Raw genomic sequence first — 26293 nt, forward strand, 5'->3', positions numbered from 1 at the left:
TTTGAAATGTAAATGTCTTCTTGGCCAGGAGATGGTGGCTCATCCTAAATGAGGCATGGAATTGTCTACTGCATTTGGCTGAGCTGGCTCACCACTCTGGTTGCTCTTTCTCTAAATATAGCACTCATCTCAAGAGAAAGAGGCAGGGGCACTCTCAAGGCCACTGCAACCGTCTAGATGCAAATACGTGTGTCCCCATACTGCTCATGATTCAGCCATTTTTGTCATGGCTATGGGAGTATGAAAGACCTATCAAATTGAAGACATTGTCAGAATTCAAAAGGAGAACACATGGGTTATTTGCTGGTTACATTTTGGGAGGATGTCATGGGAGTTACTAAATATACAAAAGAAAATGGAATAGAAAAAGGAAGAAGGGATAGATTTACCAAATATTGAACAGTAGAACAGTTAGCTGAGATGCCTCCACCTACAACATTTTAGGGAGGTGAAAAAATCAAACCTAAGGCCTTTGAGATTTTCATGTCAATGTGAGAGTTTGTTTTTATAGTGGGAACATCAGACGTTAGATATTTAGGGAGGTAAGTAAAGCTATGTGTATTTGATACCTAATTTAAAATTACTTAGGTTATTTAAAAATTATGTTACTACATGTCATACTTTTTTTAAGGTTTATTTCTATTTTTATGATAGTGATATTCTTTGTTTTTAAGGAAAGGCAGTAAAGTAATAAAACACTGATTCCTCCTTCATTCACAATTATTTCATAGCTTTACTACTTAATTATTTTGTGTATTTCTTTTAAAACATTTTATATTTTATTTTATTCTATTTTAAATACAACTTCATTAGTTTCATGGCAAATGTTATTTAATTTCTTCTTCTAGTTTTATGCCCTTGATTAATTATTTAACCAGTATTCATCTCATGTACTTTTTAGGTTTTGGGCAAAAATTGTGAAAGTATTAAGAGTTTAAAATAATGTGTTGCCCCAGATGTGAAATAGTTAAATAAATATACATTTTTACTCCTCTTAATAAAAGTGTCTAAAGAAAAGTAATAAAGTAATTACTAATAAAATATATTTTGCCCAAGTTCTGACAGCTAACTAAAACAAAATCTTTTCATTCTTAATAATTTCTAAAGAAAAGCAGTAAAGGTATTACTAATCTTTGTTATTTGAAACTTTAGGAAGTAAGTCTAGAGATTGTAAGCCTTTGGCAAAAGGTAAATGATAATCTTCATTTAAGTAAAAAGAAAGATGAAGAAAGATGAATGTAGCATACAATTTTTACATTTTAATGTACAAAACTGCCACACTGGAGTAATTATTTTAAAATCTTTCCTTTAAAATAAGTCATAAATATGATCCTTATGGTTCATTACAGAAAAGAAGATCAAATCGTCAAATTAAAAGGAAAAAATATGCAGAAGATGGAGAGGGGAAACAATCTGAAGAAGAGGTTAAAGGCTCTCTGAAAATAAAAAAGAATTCAGCTCCTTTACCTGGGGAACAACCTCTGCAGTTATTTGTGGTAAGACACATTTGGAATTATGACTACAAAACACTTTAAACCAATGTAAATTCTTTAAAAATGCTTTCATTATTTTTCCTTCTAAAACCTGCTTCTACTTTTCCTCCTGGATTCCTTATTGCAGTTAATAGAACCATTAATTATTCAAATCAGAAAGCTATGGATTCAAATATATATTCTTGAAGCTTCTCCAAACTTTGTTTGTACTGAAGATTCTAATAGTTTCTCAAGTCTTACTAAAATAACTATGCCTTCTTAACACAGCATGTGAGATGCTTTGTATGGATTTTCTGGCCTTATCTTCTGCCACTTCTTTAGAAGCAATCTGTCCATGGGCTTTATGGCGCTAATGCCCTAATGCCTTGTTTGATGCCTCTGTCATTGCATAGGCATTTTTCCTTTTTGTATAATTTTTTTTAAGTGTTTTTAAAATTGATTTTAGAGAGAGAAGAAGGGAGAAGGAGCTAGAAATATCAATGAGAGAGAAAACCATCAATCAGCTGTCTCCTGTACACCCCTTCCTGGGGAAGGAGTCCACTACCCAGGCATTTGCCCTGACTGGGAATTGAACCTGTGACCTCTTTGTGCATGGGTTGACACTCAACCACTGAGCAACACTGGCCAGGCTGTATAATTTTAAAAAAAAACATGTTTTTATTGATTTCAGAGAGAGGAACAGAGAGGGGGAGAGAGAGAAAAAATCAGTGATAAGAGAGAATCATCAATTGGCTGCCTCCTGCACGCCACCCCTTGGGGATTGAGCCCACAACCCAGGCATGTGCCCTCACTGGGAATCAAACCATGACCTCCAGGTTCATGGGTTGGTGCTCAACCACTGAGCCACACTGGCAGGCCCAACCTGTGTAATTTTTTAATCTCCCTTTTCTCTAACGGATTGTGAACAGCCACCATCTGGTAGCTCATTCACCTGGCACCTTGGACAAGTGCTTACTTACCTTCTCTGTGCCTGAGTTTCCTAATCTATAAAACGGAGATGATAATAGTACCTACCTCATAGTATAGTTGCAATGATTACATTAGTTATGCAGAGCTCTTAGGATAAGGCCTGTTACATTAAAAAGCACAATATGTTCACTGTGATGATGCAGATGATGTTGAGGACTGTATCAGTGGTTTATGTTTCTGTATTTCTAACATTTGGTGTCTGGCACATGTGTTATATCAATGTTTGTTGAACTTTTATGTTTTCATAAACATACAAGGGTGAAACCTAAAGGAATTTTCAGAATATGCCATTATATTTTTCCTCCTTCCTACAGGAGAATCCAAGTGAAGAAGATGCTGCAATTGTGGACAAAATATTATCTACTAGAATTGTGAAAAAGGAAGTAAGTGATGGTACATTACATTTTATATTTTATATTCAATGGTCTGATAATAAAAGTCATAATTATTGATTTTATTTTCTTAGATATCACCTGGAGTGATGATTGATACAGAAGAATTTTTTGTAAAATACAAGAATTAGTAAGTATTTCGGTTAGAAAAATAATAGAAAGATGTTAAGTATACATTAATGTATTTAACTACATTAAGTTAAATTGATTTTATTTTTGTCTGCATTTTAAATGTTTTATTTTTTATTTCATGAAATTAAACATAATTAAAAATGAGAAGACAACATTTCATGTTAAAATTGAATTATTTTTCAGAATACATTATTAACATCAAAATGCAGGAATCTATAAAATATGCTTTTAGCCCGGCTGGGCATGGCTCAGTGGTTAAGCACTGACCTAGGATCCAGGCGATCGGGGTTCGATTCCTGGTCAGGGCACATGCCCAGGTTGTGGGCTCGATCCCCAGTCGGGGGTGTGCAGGAGGCAGCCGATCAATGACTCTCTCATCATTGATGTTTCTCTCTCTCTCTCTCCCTCTCCTTTCCTCTCTCTGAAATCAATAAAGATATATTTAAAAAAAAAAAAAAAAACTTTTATAAGTTATAGAACATTATTTGTTACATTTGTATTTTTCAGTTTTTTAAAATTTTATTCACCTCTTTTTTATACTTTGGTGAAAGAAAATGATTTAAATAAAGTTATATTAATTTCAAAACAGGTTAGCTTTCTGATCATGACAAAACTATTACAATGAAGAAATAAGCGATAGAGCACATCATGTTACCTTACGATTCAGTTTACCATTCTGTTAATAGCAGATTGCAAACCTAGGCTACAGTCTTTTCAGGATATAGTGATCACCATGTCTGTGGGCATTAAATGAAATGATGAACTATTTGTAACATGGACGATAATATTTTGCATTGAATACTATGATTAAATCTGAAACAAAACAAAATGTTTTTCTATATTATTCTAATATGTTGCTTTTATAAATATTGTAGCTCCTATCTTCACTGTGAATGGGCCACAGAACAGCAGCTTTTGAAAGATAAAAGGATCCAGCAGAAAATCAAACGATTCAAATTGAGACAAGCACAAAGAGCACATTTTTTTGCAGACGTAAGAAAAAAATAAATAAATGAGACTGTTATGTGTTGAACTCTGAATATATTATTATATCAAAACTTTAAGTATTATTCATATTATTTCTTAGGTCTTAAACTTTGACATTGGCTATAAATGCTGTCTACATATAGTATTTTTCTTTTCCCAAATTTAGCTTGGAAACTAGCTGAAACAGGAATACTACTAATTCAGAATATAGATAAATCCTGTATTGTTAGATTAGCATGTATTTCAATACTTAGAGTTGAATGTGAGTGTGTTAATATCTCAGGATTTAACAACAAAGTTAGGTAAGTAATGGAAATGGTAAAGTAGCAAATAAATGGAAAAAAGATTTTTCAAATATATTTCATATTTTCCATACCAGCTTTCTATGTATGAACAGAACATCATTGCAAAAAATCATTGACCTTTCTAGGCTTTACTAAATAATCTGATGTCCTTTCCTGCTCTAAATTTTTTCTTCTTTTAATAGACTATTTTTTAGAGCAGTTTTAAATTCGCCTAATTCTTTGTGGGCCCTGGCCCTGTAACTCAGTTGTTTAGAGTATTATGGCAATAAGCAAAGGTTCGGTCTCCAGTCAAGGCACATGCCAGAGGCAACCAATAATGCATAAATAAGTGGAACAACAAATCGATGTCTCTCTCGCTCTCTCTCAGATAAATAAATAAATTGATCTAACTTTTAAAAACTTTAACTTGAAAATTTTTAGACTTTTTATTTTGAACAATGAAGATGCAAAAGTTACACAATGAGTCCCCACATCCATTCTAACTCGATTACCGAAGTGTTGCAATTTTACCGCTTTTGCCTTCATCCTTCATCCTTCATCCTTCATATTCTTCTCCCTCGCCGGCCTCTTTCAGGTGCATATGCGTTGTTTCTGAACCATTGGAAAGTGAGTTGCAAACGGCAGTATTTATTTTCTAAAACATTCTCTTATACATATAATAATAGTACATTTAACATTGATGCAGTGCTATTATCTCATCTACAGATCTTATTTATATTTTATTAATTGTTCCACGAGTATTTTTATAGCAAAAAGTGTGTATTTGCTTACTCTGGTCCAGAATCCAGTTCAGCACCACAGATGGCATTTAGTTGTCAGGCCTCCTTTACTCAGTCTTACTTTGTTTCTCATTATTTGGACAATTTGAGGAGTGTAGGTGGTTTATTTTGTAGAATGTCCATAAATTTGGAGTTATATGATGTTTCCTTAGGATTTAGGTCATGCGGTTTTTAAGAGACCATCACAGAAATGATGCTATATTCTCGGTGCATCATGTCAGGGTGTCCATGATACCTATTTCATCAGTACATTCTATGAGTAAGAAGTGATGAGGCAGTGAGAGTGAAGGAGGAGGAACCAATCTGAGTTACAGTTAAGTGGATTCTGCACCAACTGATGACTCACTAGATAATGGCAGATAAAAGAGAAGAAATCTAACATGGCTTCTCCATTTTGGGCTTGTGTAAATGAGAGTGCGGGAATGGAGGGGGTGCTGTGATCATAATCCAGTTAGAAACTACAGGAAGAACTATAGGTTGAAGAGTAAGTAAATGCAGCTGAGTTTACGTAGCTCAACTAGAGAGTTTGCATTGTTAGGTAAGTTCTTGAGCACAGAAAAGGTGGTTTAATACAAATGAGAGGTGAGCCTGCAGGTATGGTGATTGTTCTTGAACTCTCGGACCTGAGGAAAGTGGCAAAAAATAGTACAGAGGCTGCTTTTAGGAAATGTTTAAAGAGCGTTTCTTCTTGAGTAATTTACTTATATGGAGTACCTTATTTTTTAGTGCTTTTTGGTTGGTTTTATTATATAGAATGTGGTGATTCATAATATACAAAATTTCCTAAATATCTTTGGAAATTAAAATGGAAGTATTCTAATAATTGGAAATTTAATTGAAATCAAACTTATGTGTTTATTCTGTAGTAAAAGCTAGTACATTTGTCTTTATTTCACTTTTATCTTTTCACTTCTTTGTCATATATTGTTACTTTTGAATTTTAGATGGAAGAAGAACCATTTAACCCAGACTACGTTGAAGTAGATAGAGTGTTAGAAGTCTCTTTTTGTGAAGATAAAGATACTGGCGAGGTAAATATTTGGCAAAAAGTTTTTTAACTAAGTAAGAAAACCCTAAAACTCTTCAATGTTAAAACTTACTACTTTTTTAAAGTTAATTGCCTAAATTACACAAAAATGTTCCATCAGTTTTTATTGATGTAGGTTAATATATTTAAACTCTTTCTAACCTTTCGTTTTCAAAATGGTAAAGTGAAAAATTTTTTCTTACAGCCAGTTATTTACTACTTAGTAAAGTGGTGCTCATTACCATATGAAGATAGTACCTGGGAACTAAAAGAAGATGTAGATCTTGCAAAAATAGTAGAGTTTGAGCAATTGCAAGCTTCAAGACCTGACACAAGACATTTGGTAAGAACATGTTATACAACTTCATAAAATTTTAGCACTTCTTTATTCAGATGGCTTAATGTAATCTTTGAATTTCTAATTTAATACTTGGTATACAATTAATACTATATTTTTAAAATGCTACATATTGCTATATATGGATGTTAATTTAGTTATTCCTCTATTAGTTGATATTCCAGTTTTTGCTATTATGAACAATGCTACATTGAACAGTGAGCCCTGTACAAATTCATATAAGACAAGTCAGAATTGTAGTAGTTTGGTCAGAGTGTATGTGCACCTAAATTTTTGATGAGTATTTCCTTCCCCATTTCTCTCTAGAAAAGTTTTAAATATTTTAACTTCATCTTGAATTTAAAAACTTCCCACTACTCTTTCTCTCGGGTCGTTTATAAAAATATATGAATACTGCCCTGGCTAGTATGGTTCAGTGGTTAGAGCATCGGCCCAGGCACCAAAGGGTTGTGGATTTGATATCTGGTCAAGGGCATGTACCTGGGTTGCAGGTTTGCTCCCTGCCCCTATTCTCAGCACGTGCAGGAGGCAACCAGTCCATGTGTCCCTCTCACATCAGTGCTTCTCTTTTTCTCTACCCCCCTCCCTTCCACTCTCTCTAATAAAGCAATGGGGAAAATATCCGCAGGTGAGGATTAACAACAACAACAACGAAATATATATATATATTTATTACGAATACCAGTTTTAGCTTTAAGCGGAGTTGTTATTTCTCTACATTTTTCCATAACTAAATAGTTCATCTACTTTCATAGTAGCTTTATATTTATAAACTTGTGTTTAGAATATTGTTAAAGGCCTACATAAATCAGGTGCACTGATTACTTACTGACTATATGCGTCTCTTCCCTCCTCCCCCCAAAAAAACACCTTAAGTAGGTATTGCTATTTCTAGTACAGAAACTGTAGAACTCTAGTAGGTTATATCAAGTTGTGATATTGCTAATAATTATATAATTTCTTAATTTCATTTATTTAAAACATAGAATTGTTGTCATGTGATTCAAGTTTGGAGATCCAGCCAAAAGAAATTCACATCAAGGAGACATATGATTTTATTAAATATTTTGGCTTATCCTTTTTCAAGGATAATTTGGTCATAGAAATTTTTCACTTCACCTGAGAGGGAAGTTATACATTAAAAGACAGGAACATAGCACCAGAGTTTGGAAGGCTGCCATGAAAAATTTGGAGATGTGATGTAAGAAATGGAAATGAATTATTCCATGGAAGAGATGATATTTTTATAATATTTTTTCTGGTATTCTTATATTCTGGTCTTCTTAATTTATATCCCAGTAATATTCATAGTTATTACCAAGTAAATAGCTTCTCATCTCCATTTTTATTGACTTCTATATGTTTCCTTGAACTGGGAAACAAAAGCGTTAACTAGCTCAGGTAGAAGTGGATCAACGGATATTGCAACAGGGAAAGATTTTGTTTTGGGAGTGGAGACTATGTCTTGAGTATAGTGTTAAGTAGTGGTGGCAGGGACCATCCTTGCCTTTTCCTGATCTCAGGGAAACAGCATTTAGTCTTTAGCTATTACATATGACATTAGCTTTGGCTTTTTTATAGATGTACCTTACCAGGTTGAGAAAGTTCTATTCTAAATTTAAAGAGAGTTTTTATTAGGAATAGATGTTGGATTTTTCAAATCCCCTTTATGCATCTGTTGAGATTATCATATTTTTGTTTTTGAGTCTGCTGATCAAATTGATTAATTTTTGAATTTAAAACCTCTCTATTCCTGGGGGAAACCCCACTGGTCATGATGTATTACCCTTCTTACATACTGTTAGATTCCATTTGCTAAAATTTTGTTATGAATGATTACAGCTCTGTTTATGAGGGATATTGGGATGTAGTTTTCTTATATAATGTCTGTCTAAATTTAGTATTGTTCATAGAATAATTATGCCTTCCTCTTCAATTGTTTGTAAGAATTTGTGTAGAACTATTTTGATCTTCAGATGTTTGTAAAAGTTCATCGTAATGCCGTGTAAGTTCTGCTTCTATGATTATCTTAAAAGCATTGCTTATGAGATGTACAGAAATGAAAAAATCTGAAATACATCATTCATTCTTTGATTTTCTACTAAGGAACGTCCTCCCTCTAATATTTGGAAAAAAATAGATCAATCCAGGGACTATAAAAATGGTAATCAACTCAGGGAATATCAACTGGAAGGACTCAACTGGCTCTTGTTCAATTGGTATAATAGGTATGTAGTATATCTTAATAGAAAAAATTTTAGTGTGTTAATTTTTTTTATATGTGCAAAAATATGTTAAGTAAAATAGGTACTGATGTTACATTATTACTGTTATGGAGTCTTCATTATTGAAAGTGAAGACACCTCAAGAAGATACGTAATTTATAATTTAGGATTTTGACTACAATTGCTTTCTTTAAATGTGTGTCAGCCAGAGCAGAATAAGGTTGATATGTTGATTAGTAATTAAATTTGAAATACCTTTCTTAACATAAAATATCTGCAGTGTTCCAGAATGTTTTTCATCTTATCACCCTGTATTACTCTTCTACCAATAATTGAATCTAGTTAGTAAGGTGTGAGCAGTTGCATCTGTAAGAATTAGGCAGTAGGTCTCTTATTTAAGTCTTCGCAGAAGTGGGTTGTCAGGATTATAAGGAATAGAGTACACAATATGAGAACCTAGTAATGCATTACTTCCTTTTATTAATTACTTACTTTTAAAGTTGTTCAAAATGCTTCATTGAACATTATATCAGTTGATATAAAAGATAATTGCAAAGAAGTAAAAATGGTACCATGATTAAGAGAAATGTATAGTCTATACAAAGAAGCAGGTGAAGGCATTATTATTAGTAACAGTCAAAATTTGATGACTTTTATTTAGAATTATTTTTTTGTGCTTTTACTTCTCACGTTATTCTTCTGAGTGGTTACACTTGGTGATGGTGAGTCATAGACTCAGTCAATGGAGTCTGGTTGACTTGTTACCCCAGGAAGTGTTTTTCTCCTCCTGGTTTATATTTTGTACATATTTATCATCATATTCCCCAAGAGAACCTTCCAGGTAAAATGGTAAACAAACTATGTTTTTCACCAGTACCCTTTGCCATTTCCTAAATTGCTCAAGACCTTTTTCACAACCCTGCCCTCTTTACTCTCCATATGTGACTGCTTCATAGAGAAACTTAGGGCCGGCCAGTAAGTGAACTCATTCAAATCCTCAACTGCCACAAAAGATTACAAATGTATCTCCATCCACAGATCTTACCTCTGCCTGCGTGTATCAGAAGTTACACGGTCCCTCCCCAGGCCCAAAACTAATGCTGCCACCTCAGCTCTTGACATGCGTCTCATCCAGGCTTCTCAGAACCTCCCTTTATTCAGTGGTCACCCTTCCCCTGTCTTGTAGCCATCTCGACACCAGCGCCGTCCCCTCACCTGAACAGGTTGGGGTCTAACCCGTCTGTGGAAATGCTAAAGAAAAGGGTAAAACCTCCCTTCTTCTCCCTCCTGGCACGTTGAGCTCCCTTGGTAGCTTCCTAGGTGAATTTCTAGAGGAGCAGCCTGCCCAAGCTCTTCCATGTCCTTAAACTGCTGCCTGGGTTGTGATTCCGTATCACCTCTGAAACTCTATTTTCCAATCCACAGGATACTTACTTCTCAGCCTTAATTGGCTGTCTTTGCTGCTACTTCTTTAAACGTCCGCCGCCCCCCCCCCCCCCCCCCCCCCCCCACCGCCAGCAGCTTCCACAGTGTGACTCTGCAAGGTCTCTGGCACCTCTCAGTTCCTTTCAGTAGTTTTACTGGTTCCTTTTCATCTGCCTGCCCCTTCATTGTTGGTTTTTCTTACCCCAAACTGCCTTTTGCTGTCTTCTCACCTTGTGTGTTTGTCGTCCCAAAGCTATGTTCCGCACCCCTCCATGCCTTCACGTATTAGTAACTCTAGTGCTCTCATACTTTTGTCCTCAGTGAGGCCCTGAACCCCAAGCCCATGTTTGTTTTTGCCTCTTGCTACCTTAATGTCTATCTCAATGAGTCTTTAAACTCAACAGATTCAAAATTAATCTTATTTCCTGTTTCTTCCATACCAAATTTATTCTTCCATATTTTGCATCTCAGTTAAGAATAATATAATTCATGTAGTCACCCAAACTGAAAAAAATCTGACTGTCATTCTACACCCTGCATACTTGGTTGGTCACTAGTTCCAAATCATTCCAACTCGTAATTAATGTTGGAACCAGTTCTCTTCTTTTAGTCCCTCCTTCCTTAGTCCAAGTATCCTCCCAGTCTTTCCTGCATTATTTTAGTACTTTCTCAATTAGCGTCCCAACTTCTAGTCACCCCATCTTGTAATATCCACAGTGGCATTGGAACAAGCTTTAAAATAAAAACCTGATCTCATCAGGTTTAAATTTGTTTTTAAATTATTACAATGATGCCTAACCTTCTTTATTTATGACTCTTGCTTATCTTAATAATACCCCTAGCTTTTACCCTTCTCTCAAAACCATATTAAATAGTATATGGTCCCATAATGGATCACGTTCTTTCCTTTGTGCTCCTTGGCTGTGCTCTTTGGCAAAACACCAACCTCTCTGAAAGCAGTCTTCTCATCTCTGAGCTCTTTTAGCCAGAGGTGGACACTTACTTCTCTGAACTTCCATAATAAACAATGCCAACGATTCTTAACTGGCCATATATCATAATCACCTGTGGAGCTTAATTTTAAAATTAGATCTGCTTTTATTCTATTGCGTACACCTTGAATCAGAATGTATAGGGGAGGTCCCTGGGTATCTGGGTTTCTTTCAAATATTTGAGGCTCTCCTAATGCACAGCCAGAGTTGAAAACCAGTGCTTTATTTGTTCTTCTGTGATAGCACATTGCATGACTACTTATTTATTTATTTGCATGTCTGCTTCTCTAATAGATACAAGCCCCTGGAAGGCAGAGAACATGTTCTATTTCTTTTGTATCCCATCTTCTCATACTGTCCCTGAGATATAGAAGGTATTTAAAAAATGCTTCCTGAATAAAATATTTAGTCTGCCTTGCGCTTGCCATTTCACTCTTTAAAAAAACATCTATTGGGTGGTATCTTTATTTTGGAGCTACAAAAATTTATAGTTTTTTTCATTGCAGGGTTATAATAAAATTGTAATCTTTAGCCTACTCTGCACTTCAGCAACTTTTACATTTTTATAAATACGAGTGTTTTAACTTAAGCATTGACTATTTTTGTAATTTATCTTTAAAACCATTGTAGAATACAGGAAAATCCAATGTCTACTTGGATAATATATTTGTTTGTTTCAGACGAAACTGCATTTTAGCAGATGAAATGGGTCTTGGCAAAACGATTCAATCAATTACATTCCTCTACGAAATCCTTCTGACTGGTATAAGAGGACCTTTCCTGATTATTGCTCCACTTTCTACTATTGCAAACTGGGAGAGAGAATTTCGTACGTGGACTGATATTAATGTTGTGGTTTATCATGGGAGCCTGATTAGCAGACAGATGATACAGCGATACGAGATGTACTTCAGGGATGCACAGGTGTGTTATTGGTCATTTGGTTTGTTGTTTGAGTGCTCAGGTTGGAACATAATAAACATTACATATTTATTACTTTCAAATCTAGGATATATGTTAATTGTCTACTTGATCTTACTTCAGTCTCTTTATTCATCATACGTATTTTGCAATAAAGTTTACTAGCTAAAGAGAACAGTGACAAAAGTGGTCATGTTTGTGCTCTAGTTTATTATAAAAAAGTATTCTGATCCATACAAATGTATAAATCTGTATAACATTGGATTTGTTGGCCCTGGTCCAGTAGAGTGTCATCCCAATATGCCAAGGTTGTGGGTTCTGTCTCTGGTCGGGGCACATACAAGAGTCAACTAATGATGCGTAAATAGGTAGAACAGCATATCAGTGTTAGCCTCCCTCCTTTTCCCCCTCCCTCCCTCTCTCTTTCTCTCTCTCAAATCAATTTAAAACTTTTGGTTCGTTTTATATGCATATGTAAGCATACCTCTGTAAGTTTTCCCCTTTGGTCTAGTTATCTAACACTCTGGGGATCTTGTGCCTTTCTTCCCCCTCTATCTTAGAGGCACGTTTTCCATTTTACTTTGACAGTATACTCTTTAGGAATTGATTTCCTGTTTTTCTTCTACATACACATAAAATTAAGAGATGACATTATAAGAAACAATTTTGCAGCAGAAAGTTAAGATTAGAAAACATGAAGTGCCAAGTTGAAGCTTTGAGTGATACTATGACTCCTTTTAGATTAAAAACTTTTATTAACAAATAAGAAGCAAAATGAATAAAAACACATTTCACACAAAATTGTTCTTTTTAACTGGAAAAGGTTTATTGCCTGGCACTCTACCTGTACTTCAACAGCAGCATAATATTTTATTTTTCTTTCACTCATTCCTCTGTTTCTATTTTTTTATTTTATTTTTTATTTTTATAATTTATCTTTGTTGTTGAAAGTATTACAGATGCTCCCCTTTTTCCCCCATTGACCCCCTCCTCCCCACTCCTGCCCCCTCCCCAGGCCTTCACCACACTATTGTCTGTGTCCATGGGTTATGAATATAAGTTCTTTGGTTAATCTTCACTGGAGGATATTTTTCCTATTGATTTTTTTTTAGAGAGAATACGAAGGGAGGAAAGGAGGGAGGGAGAGAGAGAGACATCTATATGAGAGAGACACATCAATTGGTTGCCTCCTGCACATGCCCCGGATTGAACCTGCAACCCTGGTACATGCCCTTGACTGTGAATCGAACCTGGGACACTTTTGTGTATGGGCTGATGCTCTAATCACTGATCACACCAGCCAGGGCCAGTCTTCTGTTTTTATAAGGATCATTATAATTTATCGCCAGGTCATATGGTGCGTATACTTTCAACTCCCAATTATAACTGATTTTCTACCTTCTTGAGACTGAAAATGAATGAATTAATTGGTGTGTTCCTTTAACCTCATTTTCCCTCCTACTTCTGTATTTGAGACAGTTATATTTCTATGAAATTAAGCATCTACAAAATTCTTTAATTATCCTTCAATTCTATGGAAAACTCACCTTTGCACCTTTGGAGCTTATGACATTTTAGTCAGGTTATAGTTTGATTTTCTTCCATAATGTTTTATCATTCTTTATCATACATTTGTAGGATTTTAGTTCTGTATGGCATCATGGAAATGAGTTGGTTCAATCTTATTTTTTAGAGAAGGTACAATTAACATATTCTCACTATAAGAGATTTTAACAATGTTACAATCTTAATATCTCTCATGAGTTTGGTATTAATATCATAGCCAAAAAGCTGAAAGATTCTTCATGTGTTATAAACATATATTAAATGTTTTATTTTTATGGTAAATTTTATATATTCTGGAATAATTACCTGGAGGGTTTAAAATTTCGAAAGATAAAGATTTATCGTGTAATGAGATAAATAGATCTGTACTTTAAGTATAGAAACAACTTTTGTTACCTCTTTTAAATACATTTTAATCTAAATTAATTGAATATTTAACTTCTGCTTTTTTTATCAAGTTATTCAATAGCTTGAAATCACAGTAGTAGTAAAATTATGCTCAAGCTTTTTGAATTGCCATGAGAAAAGTAATACTAATAACCACAAACATTTATTGAGTATTTATCATGTGCCAGGCATTATGTTAAACAGTTTACATATCATATTTTACTTAATCTTTACAATGCCAACCTTGTAAATAGTTAATAATATTACTATTCTCATTTACAAATGAGGAAACTAAGGTATAAAGAAGTTACTTAGTTTCCCCCAAAGTCACAGAGCAGACTGGGAATAATATACCCAGGTGAATTAGACTCAAGAGCCCTTCTCTTACTTAAGTAATGTGACAGCAGTGTAACTGCATACATCATATTTCAGGTTTTTAGAGCCATATATTATTATAAACTTGTACTTTATATTTATTTGTACAGGAGCTATTGTTCAGCTTAATGGCCAGTGTATACAACCAATATGAATGAATCTGAGTTAATAGGAATTAAAATCCTGTCAAAACACATGGTGTTTCTTAAGCCTTCATTTCTCTCTAATTCCTAATAGTTTATAGTTTTCAATTCCACTTAAACATTCTCTTCACTTGGATTCTATTCCTATGGCACCACCTGTTCCTTCTGAAGCCCCTTCACTGGTTCCTTTTCATTCTCTGTCTAACCGTGAGGTAGCCCCGTCCCCATCTTCACATGCTTTATATCTATCCTCATTCCATCAGATCTCATTCAGTCGTGTAATTTCAGTGTCATGTATACCACTGGAGACGTCCAAATCTGTGTCACTAGTGTCTAACCTCTTTTCTAAATTCCAGAGTCATATCCAAATACCTATTCAACTATTCCACTTGGATATCTACCAGGTGTCTCAAACATAACATGTCCAAAACTGATATCCTGTATTTCCTCATTGCAGTAAATAGCGAAACCAGCTCCTAGTGTTCTAGCTAAGAACGTTTTAGAGTCAAACTTGAATCCTTTATATCATTGCACAACCACCCATTAGCATGTCCTGTAGCTCTGTTTTCAAAATACATCTAGAACTCAGCACTTCTCATGACCACCAATGATTATCTCTTGCTTCCATTACTCTGACAGCCTCTTAACTGGTCTCTACAATCCTGTCCTTGGGTATTTTGCTCTTTTTACCACAGCAGCCAAAAGAGAGTCTTTTAAAATTATATCAAATCATTAAACTTCTTGTCTCAAAATCCTCCAGTAGCTCTTTGCTCAGAGTAAGAGCCAAGTCCTTACTACAGAATTAAAGTCCCTACATAGCTTATTCCCTCCACACATTGGACGCCAACTACTCTGGCTTCCTTGCTGTTGTTTGAATGCTGCCAAAGATACTCCTGCATCAAAGCCCTCACACTTGCTACTTCTGACAAAAACGCTTTTTCCTCTAGGTATCAACGGCTTCCTCCCTCATCTTCAGGACTTTGCTCAAATGTCGCTTCTCAGGAATGGCCTCTCATCCACTCTATGTTAAAAAATTACAGTGGTCACCTCTGACCCTCAGCCCATTCTAATTTAGTATTTTTAAATTATTATTTTTATTTTTGTGTTGTTTCTTTTTTTAAAAGACTGTCCTGCATTTGATAACTGGAATGTTAAATTCCACTGGGATAATTATTTTTGTGTGTTTTTGTTTTCTGCTATGTCTCCAGCAACTAGAACAGGGTCTGCAACATAGATACTCAATAAATATTTGCAGACTATATGACCTGGGTGGCTAATTTTGATATTAACTACTTATTTGCCATTCTGGGTGTGGACTCATGGATGTTAGTAATCTACGTTAATACTGAAATTTATTGGCCAGGTTGTATATTGGTCACTTCTCTCTTGTCCTAAAGTTGTTATTACATCTCTTAAAAATTATAAAACATTTTATCAAGGAATACTTATTTGGGTATAATAATAAATTATGTAATTTTGTTGGCATAATTTTTCACATTCTTAAAAACACAGGTATCTATTACAGTTTTAATAATAAAACTCATTTTAAGGGAGTGTATATTAATATATATAAAAATTTCAGTGGAAAATAGTTTATAGCAGATGTTATTAGATATAATGTTTATGCTGTTTAGCAGGAACTAAAGTTTTATGATCAAGATAGTCTAGCAAATTATTGTATTTGATAATAAATTTCTAGGGGCGTATAATTCGAGGAGCTTACAGATTCCAAGCCATCATCACCACATTTGAAATGATTCTTGGAGGTTGTGCAGAGCTTAATGCAATTGAATGGCGATGTGTGATTATTGATGAAGCACATAGGTTAAAAAATAAAAATTGTAAACTTCTAGAAGGCCTGAAACTCATGAATCTGGTAAGTAACATCGTTATTATGACTTAATTTAGTTTCTTAGCTACATAGTAAGAGATCACATAGAATTAGAGAGCTAATGCTATAAACTTATGCCTTTTTAAATTTTACAGTATAGAAATATCTGATTTCTATGCTGATTGAGGTTTTGTTTTGTTTTGTTTTGTTTTGGCTTTATATTAGTAAGGAAAAAAATCTTATCTGTTTCCTAAGACTTAAATTTTTTTAGGTTTTTCATTTAAAATGCTTTAGTAATTAACTTCTAGAATTTTAAAAAAACACCTGTAGAATATACTATTGAAAAGGAAATACAGTAATAGTTTTAAGGCATAAATTCCTTTTAAAAACCCCTTTACCAAAGTTATAATATTATTCAGATCATTACAGGGATAAAGTTCCTACATGATTCTACATGCTTAGTATATGTAGGCTATAAATAATAGGATTTTTAAAAGTCATCTTCTTAGTGTGTATATTTCTTTCAATTCAAAGTTTTGAAACACAATAGTTTCAAAATTTGTTTTTTTAAATTTTTGATTGAATTAAGAGCACATAATTAGTACACAAGCACTTGAAGAAATAATATAGGCAGAACTGCATATGGTCAATAAAGTGTTCCTCTTTACTCCTTCCTCCATGCCCTCCCCCACTCCCACCCGTTACTCTAGGATTCACAGCTGGGTGTATATCTTTCTAGACTGTTTATAGTACATATGTACAAATACATATATGCAGACGTACAGATACATATACAAGTATTTAGGTAAGGAATTTAGAGGTATTGTCAGGTAGAATTTGAAATAATTTGTACTATTACCGTTAGAAGGATTGTTTGTTTCCTTCTGTTACTATTATGTTTAATTTGCAACGCATTTCCAGTGTAGAAGCATATTCTCTTCAGCCCCTCACACTATTGGCATGCAGCCTTGATGATCCGAGAATTGGTTCTTTTGAGTAAGTCAAATGATGAGCCAAATGACAAAGAATGTGCAATTCTGTGTACAAATTACTATACCAAGAATGATTGAGTACAAAAGAAACAAATAGTCTTTGTTCTTAAAAAGTCTGTGTCATTGAGACAATCTAAAGTGTTTATAACTTTTAAAAGCATGGATAATTAAAAACAGTGTGCGAAGTGAAGTATTGCAAGAAAGTTTTTTAAAAGTGAGAAGTCAAAAAAGATTTGTGGTAGAGATGTATTTTGAGTTGACTCTTGATGATTTCAGTCAAAAACTATTCGTTTTTCTATCACTGAATATTTGATAACCTCTGTCAACTTTTATATAATTTTTGTACTGTGATATTTGATATGGATTATTCTGGCTTTCTATAGGAACACAAGGTGCTTTTGACTGGCACACCTCTCCAAAATACAGTTGAAGAGCTATTCAGTCTTCTTCACTTTCTAGAGCCTTTACGGTTTCCTTCTGAAACAACATTTATGCAAGAATTTGGGGATCTGAAAACAGAGGAACAGGTAAACGTTTGGTCTTTGTGAATAAGTACATCAGATCTTTAATCATTGCCATTATGTGTGTATATGTGTAATTGAATGTACACGTATGTTATGTATCTTTATGCAGGTGCAGAAACTTCAGGCTATACTGAAACCGATGATGTTGAGACGGTTGAAGGAAGATGTGGAAAAGAAGTTGGCTCCGAAGGAAGAGACCATTATTGAAGTAGAACTTACTAACATTCAGAAGAAATACTACCGGGCTATTTTGGAGAAGAACTTTTCATTTTTATCCAAAGGAGCAGGACAGACGAATGTACCTAACTTGGTCAATACCATGATGGAGCTCAGAAAGTGCTGTAACCATCCATATCTTATCAAAGGTAGCTAAAAAGGATGGCGCACAAACACTTAGAAGAAATTCTCATGAGTAAAAAAGCACAGCGCACTACGCTTTTCTTTCCAAGAAAAGGCACCGATCCTGTAACTTCACTCTGGTCTTCTGAGGGATTACGAGTGGTTCTTAGTCAGGGCCACTACTTCTAAACTGGGTCCCATGTTACCGCATCAGGTTGTAATAGCAGGTCTTGTTTTCAGTCTCACATGGACTGGAATTTCTCCTTCAATTTAATCATGCTTAGGCACAAACACAACAAAGCCCATCTTTGGGGCTCCACATTTACAATTTTTTCCTGGTATCTTTCCAGTCCAGGTAGCATCTCTAAATTTTTGTGCTCTCATGTTACTTTTGAAGGTCTTGTCACGTTCTCTACTGTTCAACGTTTGGGACTTTTCACTTATTTCTGGGAATATACTCCCTGCCTTACTTTATCCAAGACAAGTTATTTCTTAGCCTAGTAATGAACTCACTTGTAATCCTGGTACTGGATTCATGACTAGACAGGCTGAGGGAAGGCAGAGAGCCTTTAATGCTGACCTAGACTCTCTAGAGGAAGAAGTCATCAATGACTTATACTTTTTCTTGTTTCCTTGTTTTCATGGCCAGCAGGATAACCATGGATACATCCAGATTAATTATGATCACCTTTCAGTACTTGATCACTGTTATATTTGTGTTTAAGTATTAGAAGTGTGTTTAAAAGTATGTCTTTTTCACCTCTGTCAGACCACATTTGCATTAATTCTTTCCCTAATGACATTAAATTTTTCGTGAGCATAAATTTATATGAGGCATTATGCCAGGTGTCTGGGGAAATAAAAAGATGGTTCAGACACTGTCCATATCCTCAGTGCAGTTGCAGCCTGGTGTTGGTTGGTGATTTAGCCACAAACAGTTCTAATAAAAGTAATTTACGTGCCATCCAAAAAATTTTAGTGTGTTACAGAAACTCAGAGGAGCACTAATTCTGATTTTTGAAACAATGAAAGCAAGTGGGTGTTGCCTTCATTTATGCATTAATGCTCTCTTATATATCTTTGATAGGTGCTGAGGAGAAAATACTTGGAGAATTTAGAGATACATATAATCCAGCTGCTTCTGATTTTCATCTTCAAGCAATGATCCAGTCTGCTGGTAAATTGGTCCTTATTGATAAATTGCTTCCCAAAATGAAAGCAGGAGGTCATAAAGTGCTTATCTTCTCTCAGATGGTACGCTGCCTTGACATCCTGGAGGACTATCTTATACATAAAAGGTAAGGCATAGAATTCATCCCCTGAATTCTTATATGAATTATGCTAAGTATATGTCATTAAGGTTTTACAACACTGTACTGTAACCCAACTTTACTTTTTATCCAGATAATGATCCATTCCTATGAGTACAGATTGCTTAGGATTATGTGTCAGGTGTTTTTCTAACCTACTTATATTGCAATATTAAGGAGACTAAGAAAACTTTACAAACTGACAGGTATTTGTTGACCTAGGAATGGGTTTATTAGTGTGCATTTTATTTAATTTGAAACTTTGCAGTAATGACATTTCAAACAGACTTACAACCATCTTCAAAATGGAAAAAAATGATTCAAGATCCTTTTCAGATCTATTTCATTGTTACAGTTAAAGCCTGAACTTGCTGCACTTTGACTCCTATCATAGGAGTCTAAAATTTGTTCATGCCTTAATCTTTTCTGATTTGTTTAATGTGGGGTTTTGTTTTGTTTTGTTTTGGTACACAGCAGTTAGAAAGTCTTAAATATTGTCTAATCACTACTTAATTATATAGGATATTTATCAGAGCATTGGTAGTCTAATCAGGTATCAACATATTAATATAAAAGGGAATCTGAAGATTGAGCTGTAGGTTTTAGTTAATGGATTTTGACTTGAATAGGTAAATAAAGGTCGATACTAGTTTATATTATGAGATTTTTTAGTTCATTTTTAATTTTCATTTTTAGTGCCATTTTTAGTGTCAGTGTTCCACTTTTTTAGTCTCATTAAAAAATGTGTATTCTCAGTTTTATACCATATAAGTAGAAGAAAGATTAAATTTCAGTATTCCTTAAAATAGCCATTCTTACATTTTCTTGATCTCTTTAGATAAGGGAATTTATAAGATAAATTTCATGGAAAACCCCCAATTTCTTTAATGTCAGAAGTAACATTAGAAGTCACACCCCCATTTAACAGGTACTAGAGACAGTGGTGGAGCTGTTGCTGAGAGTAGTCAACAGTTTGTGGAAAGAAGTTTCTTAAACCAGAAAAGGTGTAGCAAGTGTGACATGTGTTCCTCTCATTTCAGAACCATTATGTATTTCATTTTTATTGATGTCTAACATATCTTGAGTCTTATGTTAAATGAAAGTTAAAGGAAGTTAAAGATAATTCCTTGACAGTACTGACTACGAGGAAATAGCATGTAGTTTGCCCTTGTGTTAGATTTATGGTTTAGAGACTAACATGACTGACACAGAGAGAAATGGCTGTCGACTTCTTATATAAGGTGATATGAAGGTCTTTGCTTCTTGTACAAAAAAGTCATTTATTATGAGATAAGCAAAGTAGTTTTTATGGACTATTTTTGCATTTCCAACTTCTAAAACTGATATTCATTATAATGGTATTTTACCTATACATCAGGAATGCAGAGATTTTGTACTTTTACATTACTTTGTATTTCATTCTTAGCACCAATACTGATATATGTAAAACCCCAACTAGAGTAGTAATTACTTTTTAAGTTGCAGGAAAACACACTTTACATTTGATTAGAATATGTCTTCATTTTCATTATATACCTCTATTTAAATTTATTGCCTTTCGTTTGATAGGTATTTATATGAGCGAATTGATGGGCGAGTCAGAGGAAATCTTCGACAAGCTGCTATAGATAGATTTAGTAAGCCTGACTCAGATCGATTTGTTTTCCTGCTCTGTACCCGAGCTGGTGGGTTGGGCATCAACTTAACTGCCGCTGATACATGTATAATTTTTGATTCTGATTGGAATCCTCAAAATGACCTTCAGGTAAATAAATTCTTCACCTAAGAGAATTAAATTTCTTTCAAAACTTTTCTGTTCTTATATTTTTATCTGGACAAGTATGTTTCCCTAAGTAATATCTATGCCAAATAAAACAGGTAAATTATTTTAATTTTAATTTAAGGGCAATAAAATATAAAATATACCATTTATCTTCTTAAAAGGCTTTTCCTCTTTAGTATAGCATTTCATTGTTTAACGTATGTTATATAAATTTGAGAGGCCTCAGATTTGAAACTAACTTGTTTATAATAAATAAAATTTTCAGAATTTTATTTCCATAAAAATAGTATAGTATGCACAGAATTAAGACATAATAGGGTATGTCTTTTATGAAATCCTGTAGAAAATTAAGGCATTCATATAAATTAAGACTGTGTTTGGATTTTGTAGAAACAGGAATATTAATTAGAGTGATGAAAGAGAGTCAAAGTTTGCAGAGGTAAGCTATCTAGGAAAGATGACAAGATAAACTATAACAGAAATTCATGTTTTATTGTTCTTGATATTCAATTGTACTGCAAATAATATTACTTTAAATAGATAAAAACACCAAATATAGTAAGTTGTTATGAATATTATACCTGGCTCAATAAAAAATACGGTTTAACCTCTTGTTTGTGTAACTGTATGTAAGCTAGTTCTAAATATCAAAGGTTTATTCAAAATTAATACATTAAACCAGGGAGAAACTATAGAAAACCAGTTAGTAAATATTTTAGGCATTGCAGGCAACATGAAGTCTTTGTCACACTGTGTTTCTTTTTTGGTGTTTAGCATCACTTTAATTTTTTAAATTTTTTATATTTTTAAAAATATATCTTTATTCATTTCAGAGAGAGAGAGATAGAAACATCAGTGATGAGAGAGAGTCATTGATCAGCTGCCTCCTGCACGCCCCCAACTGGGGATGGAGCCCACAAACTGGGCATGTGCCCCGACCAGGACTCGAACCCAGATCGCCTAGATCTTAGGTCGACACTCAACCGCTGAGCCACGCCCGCCGGTCTTAGCATCTCTTTTAAAATGTAAAAATTATTCTTAATAGCAGACCAGACTTGGGTAGCAGACTATGGTTTGCCAGTCCCTAGGTTAAACCAAAACATAATTATTTGCCTTTGGAATGTATATTTATACCTAAAACTGACCACAGTGCATGTGATGTTCTCAAAATTCATCTATAATAAAGTCAGATTTGAGAACTGGAAAAACTTTCAGATTCCCCATGTTCTCCCTCTCCCTTGATTTTCCCTACATACTGCTAATGTGGATCCATTATACGCTAATGCAAAATTTGGCCTTTTATACTTCCCCTAGACCTTGGGCAAAGTTTTTCATTCACAGTTCTGGCTTACAATGGGCACAGTGTGTGTATGAATATAACAAAGATCTCTACAATGGGTATAGCATTAATGCCACCTAAAAATTGTAAAGCCACAAATTTATATTTTAACCTGAAGATAATATGAAGTTGAATAATAATATGGGAGAAAGACCACTGATGCTATAAAAACTTTTGAGTCAAAATTTATCATATAAATTTTAAGTATAGCAGGAACTCAAGATAAAACTTCCAATATTTCTACATATTTGATTATTAGTTCTCTTTGTTTAAATAAAATTTAGTGTCCAGAGTTATTGACCTTACATTTTTGTCCCCCCTCATTTACCCAGTTTAACTAAAATATATTGAAAAGATTGCTGATAATGTAGGTTTAAAGTGTGAGTAGCCAACAGATAAAAAAATCTATTCATAGAGTTGACATTCTTTTATAAAATTATATTGATGACATCCTCTTTAAAAAACAATAATTCTTGAATGACTTATATTCTCTGAAACATAAGATTAACCTTTCACTTGTAACTGATTGTGGAATCATTTCCTTTTTTAGTAAGCTCTACCTTCATTATTAGAAAGTGGTTGTAGCTAATTCAGTAGCAAAAGGCTCTAAAAATTCTTATGTAATTTTTTATTCCGTCAAGATATTTTACTATTAAATGCCTTTTATGTGTTATCTTTTGTGCTATTTTGTGATATAAATTGAATCTGTGACTTTTCCTTTTTTTATAGGCCCAAGCTCGTTGTCACAGAATTGGTCAGAATAAAGCAGTTAAAGTCTACCGACTAGTCACTCGTAACTCATACGAGAGAGAGATGTTTGACCGAGCCAGTCTGAAACTGGGTCTAGATAAGGCTGTGTTACAGAGCATGAGTGGAAGAGAAAGTAACGTTGGTGGTGTATGTATATTTTCTTTTTCACTTCGAGTTTTTATTTGCATCTGTTTTTAACCTCAAGTGTTGGGTGTTACTTAATTTTGATCCATACTGAACACTGAATAGTTGGTTTTATGTATGGAGGCATTTCCGAATATTGTGACATTTAGTTAATACTTTTGATCTTGTCTGTTTGTATAGCTCCAGTGCTTGTGAATTCTAAGAATGTGTTTTCGAGGTAGAAATTTTTTGCTCTGTTTTTAGAACATTTATATCATGGTATAACAAAATAAGAGTTTGTGAATTTTTCTGCATATTTCTATACACAATTTTTCAAAATTGTTTTTAGGGTCAAACTACTAGCATTGATTTTGTCTTATAATAAATGATGTTTTTTGTCATTTCCTCCATCAAGATTTTTTCTTATATCTTGTGCTTCTAACAACTTTAGAATCCTAGTGTTAAAAAGAACCTTGATAGTTTACCTGCCCTATACACTTTTAGATATTTTAACCTGAGATATGTAGGCAAATGGCAAATCACCTTTTACAGATAGTAAAGAAGAGTCAAGTTCAGTATATTCTTTCAGAGAATTCTCCCTTATGTACAAATTTAAATATTACCTCTGTGTTCAACATGCTTGAGGGATACTTTCTCATTTTATGAATCTAAAAAAAAATTTTATTACCAAAATTATTTTATCTTTAGATTCAACAGCTTTCCAAAAAGGAAATAGAAGATCTGCTTCGAAGAGGTGCTTATGGTGCCATTATGGAAGAAGAAGATGAAGGTTCTAAATTCTGTGAAGAAGATATTGATCAGATTTTACTACGACGTACAAAAACTATTACAATTGAGTCAGAAGGACGTGGGTCAACGTTTGCTAAGGTAACAGGGAGTGCTGTTTTATACATATGCCATTAACATTCACTACTAAAAAAATTTAAGTGTCTCTTACTCTATTGATTATTTGTAGAGCATCTACTTAATGTTTAAGGAAACTGAATTAGTTCAAAAGAGTAAGTAATACATTCTTTTTAATTTTTTCTGATTTTTTTTATATCACATTTCACACATACTCATCCAATCCTGGTGAAATGAAATAAGTATAATAACTACAAATATTTTTAATCAGAATATAACATTTGAAATTAAATTTAGAAATAAAGGAACATACACTAAAGTCAGAGAAAAATATAAATAATAGTATAGGACATTAAGTCATCTTATGTTAAGTGATAATAATAGTCCCACTTATCCGTGGCTTCAGTTTCCAATTCCAGTCAACGGTAGCCTAAAAATGTGATATTCCAGAAATAAATAATTCAAAGGATATTTTGAGAGAGAGAAACCACATTGGTAGAACTTATTACAGTATATTGTTATCATTGTTCTAATTTATTAATTATTGTTAATCTCTTAATGTGTCTAATTTGTGAGTGAAACTTTATCATAGGTGTGTGTAGGAAAAACCATAGTATATGTAGGTTTCAGTAGCATCCACAGTTTCAGGCATCCACTGGGCATCATGGAACATATGTCCTGTGGATAAGGGGAGGTAATAATTTAAAAGTATTTAAAAGAGGAGATTAAAGATGGTGGCAGACTGAGTGGAAGCTACACTGACACTCTCCTCGGACCAAAGTGGAATTACAACTAAAATATAGAAAAACAATACTGAATAATCGAATGCAACTGAAGACTAGCTGGAGAGTATTCTCATAACCTAGGACCTAAAGAGGAGACAGCATAGAGACTGGTAGGACGTGTGGAGGCACGAGAAGACTGGCTGGTCTCCCATAGGCAGCAGCTGAAGCTCTGGAGGGATATCTCAGCTGTGAGGGGTTCCCAATGAGAACTCTGGGGCCTAACCCCCAGGCTGGGCTTCCCAGCCAAGAGCATCAGAACTGAGAAAGCTGCCCACATAACATCTAGCTGTGGAAAGCACTGGGTTTCTGTCTGCCAGGGAGAGACAGCTGGAAATGCAGGCACCCTCTTCAAGAGCCAATACACAAAGTTTCCTGTGCAGCCACTCACCTTGGGCTCCAGCAGAGGGAGGGCAGAGTGGACTGGAGCTGTGTGAGGAGAATCCAGGGTTGGGGGCTCTGGAGATAGGGCTTGGAGGTCAGATGCCTCGATTCCTGTGCTGAGTCATTTCCCCAAACTGCAGAGGACATCTTTCTCAGGCAGACATTTTGCTGCTTTTGCCTGGGACAATTGCTTCCCCCACCTTGTTGGAAAACCTCTTGCCCAACCCTAAGGAGTTTCTACAGCCTAAGGCTGGTTAAGAGATTGCTAATAATCAGCTCTCCCACCCTGTGGAGTTTCTACAGCTTGAGGCTCATTAAGAGAATTGGATTAATCAGCCTGAAGGCAGAGGCAGACCTCAGAGTGCTTTGAGTCTTTGCCTGATCAGCTTCTAGACCTGGGCCTTGAAAAAGTAGACTTTGTTGTGCATCTTCGTCCTGTCCAACCACACTCAGCCCCAGCAAAGGAGACCTCAAGCCCAGGGTTGTTGATAGCTCCAAACAGGGGTACTGAGAGCCCATCACAAACAGTGTCTGAAATCGGCCTGCACCAGAAACCCTCCAAAAAGAGTGAGAGTCCTTGAAGATCTACCTAATACGTAGAAACAAACCCAAACAAGCAGCCAAAATGGGGAGACAAAAAAACAAGCCCCAAATGAAAGAGAAAGAGAAGTCTCCAGAAAAAAGAGCTAAATGAAATGGAGGTAAGTAATCCAGCAGAGATAGAGTTCTGAATACTGATTGTAAGGATGTTCAACAGCATGAAAAAAGATACGGAAACTATGAAGGAAATTAAGAA

The 26293-nt window shown here is 34.5% G+C and overlaps 1 protein-coding gene across 11 annotated transcripts in view; it reads left to right on the plus strand.

The window, feature by feature from the left end:
* CHD9 (chromodomain helicase DNA binding protein 9) overlaps nucleotides 1-26293 on the plus strand; it is a 166348-nt gene that overhangs the window by 93096 nt on the left and 46959 nt on the right. For all 11 annotated transcript variants that reach the window (XM_087827121.1, XM_087827120.1, XM_087827122.1 and 8 more), the window contains 15 exons: nucleotides 1350-1496; nucleotides 2777-2845; nucleotides 2929-2984; nucleotides 3862-3979; nucleotides 6002-6088; nucleotides 6290-6427; nucleotides 8549-8670; nucleotides 11765-12008; nucleotides 16176-16352; nucleotides 17683-17826; nucleotides 17933-18188; nucleotides 19250-19460; nucleotides 21042-21237; nucleotides 23324-23491; nucleotides 24176-24355. In XM_087827121.1, coding sequence (XP_087683247.1) covers nucleotides 1350-1496; nucleotides 2777-2845; nucleotides 2929-2984; nucleotides 3862-3979; nucleotides 6002-6088; nucleotides 6290-6427; nucleotides 8549-8670; nucleotides 11765-12008; nucleotides 16176-16352; nucleotides 17683-17826; nucleotides 17933-18188; nucleotides 19250-19460; nucleotides 21042-21237; nucleotides 23324-23491; nucleotides 24176-24355 — 2313 coding nt within the window. The remainder of the gene's footprint in view (nucleotides 1-1349; nucleotides 1497-2776; nucleotides 2846-2928; nucleotides 2985-3861; nucleotides 3980-6001; nucleotides 6089-6289; nucleotides 6428-8548; nucleotides 8671-11764; nucleotides 12009-16175; nucleotides 16353-17682; nucleotides 17827-17932; nucleotides 18189-19249; nucleotides 19461-21041; nucleotides 21238-23323; nucleotides 23492-24175; nucleotides 24356-26293) is intronic.

Source organism: Miniopterus natalensis, chromosome 18 (assembly GCF_054644295.1).
Source record: "Miniopterus natalensis isolate mMinNat1 chromosome 18, mMinNat1.hap1, whole genome shotgun sequence".
NCBI classification, from domain to species: domain Eukaryota; kingdom Metazoa; phylum Chordata; class Mammalia; order Chiroptera; family Miniopteridae; genus Miniopterus; species Miniopterus natalensis.